General features: G+C 35.8%; 1 protein-coding gene across 4 annotated transcripts in view; it reads right to left on the bottom strand.

The window, feature by feature from the left end:
- Positions 1–6,344: 6,344 nt before the first annotated feature.
- The window catches only part of LOC132921278 (sodium channel protein 60E-like), a 109,686-nt gene continuing 106,448 nt past the window's right edge, over positions 6,345–9,582 (bottom strand). For all 4 annotated transcript variants that reach the window (XM_060984210.1, XM_060984211.1, XM_060984212.1 and 1 more), the window contains one exon: positions 6,345–8,820. In XM_060984210.1, coding sequence (XP_060840193.1) covers positions 8,421–8,820 — 400 coding nt within the window. In that variant the 3' untranslated portion in view covers positions 6,345–8,420. The remainder of the gene's footprint in view (positions 8,821–9,582) is intronic.

Genomic DNA, 9,582 nt, shown 5'->3' with positions numbered 1-9,582 from the left:
ATAGTAGGTATACTTACAAAACGTAGAAGTAGAATAACGCTAATTATAAGTTAATAATTCCAAGTAGGTATATTCAAATACCCAAGTGAAATAATTTAAAAACGTATTTTAACAAGTATGTTAATCATTAAATTTGTTATTATGACGATTACGCAATATGTACGCAGTATCACGTTGAAATTAATGAAAAAATAGAATCTATGTAGCTAAAATCGAGGCACAGTGGTAAGGTCTAGGCACTATATGTGTGTATAATATGTACAATTTATAGATAGTATAATATAATATTAGTAACAGTATAATATTAAAATCTACACATATGTTATTTTAATAATAATATTCTAACAAGTCACACGCTATATGAAGCTCTTCTATTCAGTTGAAGGTAGTACGCGACCGAAAAACACATATATTATAATATAATACCGTATTGTCGGCCGACCCATTTTTGAAAAAAAAAATAAATACATATCGCAATTCACGAACAGTAAACATATAAATAATAATAATAACAACAACGCGGCGGGTACGAACTTTCGCGGTGTGTGTGGTAGTAACCGTGGGCATGACGATATTAAATTTTATTAATATTCTTTTACTTACTATTATTACTATTAGAATATTATAATATATTATACTCGGTGTATAATGTTCATTTTACCATAATAATTTTGACATCCGCAAAAATGATAAATCTGGTCGCAGGAGGGGTTACTATGTACACCTATTATATGCGTTTGTTATTAATTTTTGTTTTATCGTCATTGTATATAATTTATTTATTGTTATTACGGCGATCGCGCCGCATAGGTGCTGCGACTAAAAAACGCGTACGTCGTCAGTCGAACGAGCCGAGTTACGCGTGTTTATAATAATTTATGCATACCTAGGGTACCTACGTACACGGTGTACGACGGTGTCTTGCTGTGGTCGTGTCGCGCGTTATACGACGACGAGACGATATTAACAAATAAATAAATAACAAAGAAGGGAAAAAAGGTGTTTGACGAAATGGAATTCCGTGTTTTTTATACGAACGGCGAATAAATATCTACGGTTTTTTAAATAAAAATAAAACGTCAACCACCGTCGTCCGCCAAGTCCGACAGTCGTGCGCCTACCGTGTTCGCGGCATTGCACGCAATAATATTACATCGCCTACGATTTATTATATTATTATAAATCACGATGATGGATTACAATATTAAAGTATTGTACTGTGTGTTATTGCCGTGCGCTACACGACGGGCCCGCGCGCCGGTTCTATATAATATTATTATGTATTATATTGTTGTGTATCAAAGTCTTTTAGATTTATGTTTACAAAAAAAAAAAAAATTCCCCGTAATATCATACAATAATTACCCCGCTATACAGGTATATAATAGTATCATAATATAATACACCTATATATGTTTGCTAACAACCGATATGTTAATTTAGAATATCTCATTGCAGGAGATTGAAAATTAGTCTATATTATTATATTATGCGTATTATACGAAATCAAAAAGAATTGAAAATCACAAAAAGAAATGAAGAACAAGTCGACCAAAAAGTTTCAGCAAACTTTTGAAAAGAACATCTCCCAAAAACTTGATTGGGGCGGGGGGAGGTAAGGGCGCACACGTTATTATAATATAATAATATATATCTATCTATATAGGTATATATATTAATTTTAATTATTTTCATTACACTGAATCACATTACGATCAACACTAATATTATTGTAATAACTTTATAGGCATTACGCGCGTGTTGTTTATTATTCATATCGACGTTATAAGAATCTGATGAGATATCGTTTTCGATTCAACTTCGTACACCGCGGATTATTGTAATTGTAATATTTTTTCGATTTTATTATTTTTTTTTCTCGACGCGTTCGTCGAATATTCCCTCTTGTTCTCTATAAATAGTTATTTCCCGTAAATCACAATTAAAAATGAAAAAAAAAACCTTAAAATTACAACGCAGGCAACACAACATCAATATTATTAATTAATATAATAATAATTATACATAGGTAATTAGATATTATTATTATTATTATTATTATATCGGCAATAATAAATTGCGTATACCTACGCTATATAAATATAATATAATAATATATTTTATTAATACACAATGTAAAATTATATAATATTTATGTACTCGCACGCTCGGCTAATATGTATATATTATTATTTACACACCTAAAATACGCTAAGTTTTATTGTCGATTCTTCGAAAAACATCGGTAAAAACTCGAGTCGCAACACTGCTGCACCATCGCGGCGAAACACCCCGCCGCCGACACCACCACCGCGCACCCGTTCCAATACGATGTTATTACTATGCACTTGGCCTGGGGGGGGGGAAATGATTTTTTTCTGAACGATTTTAATGTTTTTTATTTAATGTGTTTCAATACGTTTCGGGAGGAAAAATGTCTGCTTCGACGGCGATATCGAAACATTCCGGATGTTGGCCGCCGGTTATGTAATACGTAATAATATACATCGATCGTATATCACATCAAATCGCCGAACCCACATCGCGGGTACCTTTATTATATTAATACAACAAATTAACGGCCGCGAATGGGTGGCACTACGATAGCGATAAACGTGCGGTTACTTCCTCTGCGACAACCGCTGCAGCTGGACGCATATACGCGCGATTTATAGGCGTACGTATGACATTATCGTAAAAACGATTACAAAAATAAATAATAATAACCGCGTACGGTGATTTACGGGGCTGGTTTATTGATCGTTAAGACTCGTGTACAACACGATATTTTATAATTACCCGCAACATTGTACAACATCAATAATAGTAATAGTAATGATACGCTCTTTGTCCGGACCGATCGGTTATCGAACGGCATTGCCGTTATCGGATTTGAAAATACCCGTACGACACGGTTTATTATTAGATAGGTGTAGGTTAATTTTATTAGATTAGCGTGTGACGGGGCGCGATCATCTCACACCGTCACACGCTCTCGACCGTTTGGACTTTGGACACGCCGGGCGCGTGTGAGATTTGCTAGCGTCCCTCCTCCGCGCACGCATGGGCGGTTACGCGAGGGCGAGCCCCCCCCCCCTCGGGTCGAAAAGAATCGCTTTACACGACACACGCAGCACGTGCATAGCATGAGAAACTAAAAAATAACGTTATTGCGAATAAAACGCATCGGCAGCGCGATCGCGAGCGTGAAAAGTAGGCGTAGTATAGTATACTCGTCGTTATATTTACTGTCATTCTAAGGATTTGGAACTGAAATATCGCGTCGCCGCGATTCTCTATGCACTGCGGAAAAAACGTAAAATCGTCAACTTTTTTGCTATCGCAGGATTAAATTAATGAATAAATAAACTAAATCAATAGAGGGTCCTATACAGGCCGTTTTTCTCTCCTCGTGGCCCCCGTTTTTGACACGGCTCCGCATACGCATTATTATTATTATTATTATTACTGTTATTATCACACTCGTCATGACAGTACTCGTCAGCTATAATCGGTCTCTAATTGATAAATTATGACATCGCGGACTATTCACCGCACTGCGAAACATCAAAATATATTATTTTATACGCGAGCGCGTGATTAATTATTATTACGAACTACCGCCCCATTTTCGTCGAGATCATCGGCGGTACACGTCCGTTCGAAGACAACAGTACAACACGCCAATTTTTTATTTCACGATTTTACTTTACTTGCCGGGTTTTTTTTGTTTACGGAAATCGATTCGCGCGGCGACATCGCCAAGGGGATCGGTTCAATTTACAAAATATACAATAAACGGTCATTTGCAGGATTACAAAACGGGAGGGTTTTTTTTTACCGCCAACGTACATACAATGTGCGATTTGATTATAATATCGTAAGTACTACTTTGCAGGTATCCCCCTACTCGTAAACAGAATTGTTTCATGTTACCGCCATTATAATATCATAGTAATACTATTTTTTCCCTAATCGTGCTTATTGACGGAATACGCATAGCAAACGGACGATAATAATATATAACAGAACGGTGTCGGCTGTTAATGGATTTTTCATTCATCGACGTTAGTTTGAAGATAAAGGCCCAAACGAGTTATAACAATTATCTATATTTTGGAGAAAAAATAAATACAAACTACGCATACGACTTTCAAAGATAGCGTGGTGGACTGCAGATAAGTAATCGAAAATTGCCAAAATACGTACCAAGTACCGACGCACTTTTTTTGCTGTATTACTCGCTCGCGCGCGCGCGTCGTCTAATACTGTTGTAAGACGTGTGCAGCTATTTGTACCGTTAACACGAAATACGTTCACATCGTATTATATTATTATATATATTTATACTTTATACATCGATATAGTATGATGTAATTGTTATAATATAACATTGTGTAATATGTGCCATGTGTGTGTGTGTGTGTCGGGCCTAATTTTAATACTATTCTACACGATGCGGTTGTACAATAATGTTCGAAATAAAAGTTAAACAATAACCCGCAGCGAAAAGTTTGCGCAATGCCGAACAAAATAAGCGTTTCTATAGTTTTTCGTAGTCAGTCTGTAGTTTTTCGTCAAATAATATTGTTATTGTTGTGTATTACTATAACGCCTAATATTATACAGCATGACTCATTTTACGCGAATCAGTCAATGTCCCTAAACATTAAAAAATATTCAATTTTTTTCCGAATAATTTATAATTTAATTTCAATGTTTATATAAAAAAAGAATTACATTCCTACATTACTTGTATAAAAATTTAGAATATTTTCCTTCAGTACTAATGATAAGTTCCCTTAGTAAAATAATCAACTATGTATAATATTGCACTTCCGTGATAATTTATTTTGAACAAATTATAATATCTCGTAAGTCATGTACCCGATATTAAAATAACAACGCAATTGCATTCGTTAAATTCAATCGACATAATCAAAAATTCAATACCTACCTATATTATAATATATATATTATAGTTTCAACGGGAACCTATAAGTCGTTTTATTATTATCATAGTTGCTAGACATGTACATATTATTTATAATATATATAAATATATATTATATTCATAGCCTATACACAATATATGTCTACATTACAAATCTATAAAAATATCATTGTACACGATTCTATTTGGAATTTAGTTTAATATGGCGTATAGCACCTAGTATGAAGACGTAAAATGTTGAGCTTTTCACTAAAAAGTAAGAAATTGATAAATTTTATTACACAAGAGTGTTCAAAAGTCTAAGTCTCTTGGATTATTATTATAATATGTTACAATAAGTTATAATAGTTATTGACTCATAACTCATGAGTAGTTATAACGTGTAATTTTACACGCGCTCTAATAGCAAAAACGACGTGAATAAAAAAGAAGAATTATCTGTGGTAGTCTGTCTAGTATCCAAATAATATTATAAATTAAATATTTTGATTAGTGCACGGTCGTAGTAGCTAATAGGAGCGATGCTTTCCTAATACGTATAGATCCTCGCGAAAAATGAGTCAACACGGAATATAGTGTAAATCGGAAATGTATACATTACATATAATATTATTATTTTCATCACTTTTCGACAATATTTATCGTGTTATTTGAATAGTATATCCGTGTACCTAATAGTGAGTAAATAATGTATTTTATCGTGGAGTTAAGTAAAATGACGCTAACGGTCGATACAGGTTTTACGGAGTACAATTCGTAATACTTACTATAAATTCTATACCTGGGTATGGTATACGTTATTGTCAAATAAATCATTCTTTTTCTTCAAAAAGTTAAAATAACAAATCATTTGATAAATAAATATAGTTATAATACAATATCTTGTTATATTTATATTATATTATATTATATAATAAATTATACGTTTCCGACAAATTGTCGCAATAAATAGATACGAGTAGAATACTAGAACACCTAGAATCCTATACGATATCCCTAACATCTAAAGTTAATATTATAAATAAAGTTTTTGTAATAATTGACACATGAACTTATGTATATATATATATATTTGATATATGGTATATAGTTTGAAAATTGACTTAATCGTGGCGTTTGTTAATATAATTGTAAAATGTAAACGTGTAAAAAAAACTATATTATAATGATTAAATTACCATCTAGCCTATATTATTATAGAAAAAAAAATTCAAAAAAATGACTTTTAATAAATATTTAATATACGTAGTAAAAATAGACAGTCAAGCCCAAGGCAACGAGTGTGTATAATTACGCGATCGTGGTAAGCGATAAATGTAAAACGTCTCCTCCAAATGTTAGTATATATATATTTTTTTTATATATAAATGCTACGTCCTACGCGGTAAACTTTTTATTTGTCTTTTTTTTTCTTTCTTTCTATAAACATTAAGCGTAAGTATATAGCGTACATGTTGTTTATTATTATTGTCTATACCGAACAATGCGGTTTAGTCGAGTGTATGTAATAGTAATTATTGCGAAGTTGTTTTGCGGACGAGCGTCGTGAATATTCGAAAATCATAATGGAAAACCGCTGCGGGAGGTGCGAGTCGAGGTGGTATAGGGGAGGGGGAATTTAAAGTTTTCGCGAACCACATTGTTACGAGTTCTGCAGTCGCTGCGCAACATAATATATGTATAGACATGTACATTATAAAGTATACCTACGCGCGGCCGTATATAATTGTCTGTCGAGGTCTGATCCATTTTATACATGTATATATACCTCCTAATATAATAATACAGCTATAAATGAGTATAAAAAGAAGAGAAAACAAAATATGACGGACAATACGACTAATTCATGTGGAAATTTGCGTGATCACGGTTTGTTCGGTGTCTGCTCGCCCTCAGTCGTCATCTATTGCACCGGCACTGGTGAAAAACAGTGGATATAGGGCTGGTAGTGAGGCTGTTACCGCCACCGCCCCGCGACGGTATAATGGGAAACGGAGAAGTAAAAATTCGCAAAACGGCGTATACGCCGGAGACGGGATTTATCGACCGGAAAATGAGAAAACCGCGGGGACGACGAATTACCTACGACACGCGTTCGGCATAATATATTACGCATAACTCGCAATGCTATAATATATTGTTACATCGTAATGTATGTTTTTTAGTTGCGAGCACTAGGCACGCACAATTCGGTCACCGTTGAGACGAACGATCGCGGCTGCGTTCTTTTTTCGGCCATAATTTTGTGAAATGTTAAAAGCGACTTATACAAAGAGTGTACCGAATCACGATGAGTATATAGGTACCTAATATTCCGTCAGAAGCCACATCTTCAACACGTTTTGGTCAAATTGTATTTAACTCATCCCAGACAAACTATCGATTGCAAACAAATCGATTATGATCTACCGTTAAATACAACAACTGTGACGAGTAGTTTTGACTCGAGACTCTAGAGTGACGATACGAGTCGCTGTAAATTGCGGCGAAATTTTTTTTTATTCATTCGTAAATCACGTCTAGAAATATATTTGAAAAATTAATTGTTTCCTTCCGTTTTTTCAGACTTAGGACTGGAAATATAATTGTATACATGTTGGTTACGCTATGTTTATGTTGATAATATGAATAAAAAAATGTATTATTAAAATGTAGTTATATCATGACCAACTGGTAAAAGTTTGAACAAATGTATGATAATTTCCGCTCAGACTGAATAAAAGAATTATTTTTTTAGTTGGCAATTCTTTCATTGTTTCCTATAAATTCTAATTTATGTATCTTTTCCCATAATTTTTCTACTTTTTGTCCCCGAGTTTTCAAACTACTATTATACGTATCACTTTGAATGTCTTTTTTTTTTAATGTCCCGGAACGAAATTTACGTACGTTTCAAAAATAAACGGGTGACTGTGACCTTTTTTTTCGGGTACGCAATATTTACCTACTCCTGACGATATATAAACGGGTCGAATCATCCGTGTGGGTGGTTTTAAGGATCTGTATTATATAAACGCGATGATGCCCCTTGTCATACGATCGGATAGATACTATGGGTATATGATACGGTCAACGTCGTCGGTCTGTGTCGTGTATTACATCGTCTGGCAGTGCTACACGGGTGATCTTTGCGGCGGCAGAGCTTTCGGTTGGTGGGTGCGACGGGGTGATGGACTGTACACGCAGCTTGTACATAAAACATAACCGTAGTCGCCGTATACGGACGAAAACGATAATAATAGTAATAATAATAATAATAATAATAATAATAATAATAAATAATAGTAAAAAATAACAATAACAACAAAAACAAAAACAACAACAACAACGAACAACAACAACTACTACTGCAACGACGACAACGATAACGATGACTCCGGCGGTAGGTATATCTGGTGGGTTAGGTGTGTATAAATATTATTAACGACATTATTATAATATATTATACGTGTTATCATAATTCCCATCAGCTGTGTGGCCCTTCGGACGTCCTGTGCACTAGCGCCTTGTGCTGTACGATTTTCGCTTCGCTCGCCCGCCGGAACGCCAACCGTTTGCTGTGTGCCGCCGTCGGGCCGCCGCCGCCACCGGTCTGCTGCTGCTGCTGCTGTTGCACGTTCGCCACCGGCAACGGTTTCGGGCTTACCGGCGACGCGTCAGTTATGGTGATACTCACGTTGGGTGCTGCCTGTTGCTGCTGCTGTTGGGGTAGCTGGTGTTGCTGTTGCTTCCGGTCCGCCGTGCCGCTTCCGGTTGCCAAGTCGCCGACCCCGTCCAGCGACAAAGGCAGCACCGCGTTTGGTTTGGCCTCGGGCGACGGTTCGCTGATCGTGATGTGCACCGGTCCGCCGCCACCTCCCTCGACGCTGTAAGGGTCAAATAACAATGAAGTGGTTAGAGATAAGTCCACGATGACAGACACGGTAGGTCGGTATGACCTAACACTGTAGGTCGCGGGTTCACAGGGGCGTATCCCACGTGGGCACGATTTACGTATTACTCCCCATTTCTATTTATATAAATATACCAATAGCTGGATTTCGTTGTTTAATTTTCATTCGACCATCACTGGTAAACCCCAGCAGCAGTAGCAGGTCAAAGCCAAACGTAAATGTGGGCAAAATCGAAGTTTCTATAGGTCAAGTAATACCGGGGACCTTATAGGATCGCGAGGCCGCCCATACTGTCAACGCCCCCCGCCGCCACTATGCCTTAAACTTGTCAATGATTTCCGTTTCCCTCGAATAAAAAAAAAGTAGAAATCGATAACACGGGTTGTTTTACCGGGCACCCGATAATATTTTATTGTCTTAATATTTTAAATTTAAAAACCGTATTATTATAATATTATTATGAGACACTTGACCCCCACCAAAATTTGGGTCCCGAGTCTACTTCTTTGCGCCGAATTAGAGTGTTAAAATTAGGGCGAGAGGACGTCTAGTGGTTCGTCGTTTGGACTGCAAACGTTTAGTGACGACATTCATTGGTATAAAATACTTATGATATTTATTATGACTTATGAGATATCCACAGAGAAAATGAAACCACAAAATAATGTCGTTAAATCGCCTATCCGGGACGCCGTATTATAAGAATTTTACTATTAAAATGCGTTACCTAAATAA

This window comes from Rhopalosiphum padi, chromosome 2 (assembly GCF_020882245.1).
Source record: "Rhopalosiphum padi isolate XX-2018 chromosome 2, ASM2088224v1, whole genome shotgun sequence".
Lineage (NCBI taxonomy): Eukaryota > Metazoa > Arthropoda > Insecta > Hemiptera > Aphididae > Rhopalosiphum > Rhopalosiphum padi.
Note: the sequence above shows the minus strand (reverse complement) of the source record. Positions and strands in the feature narration are given on the sequence as shown.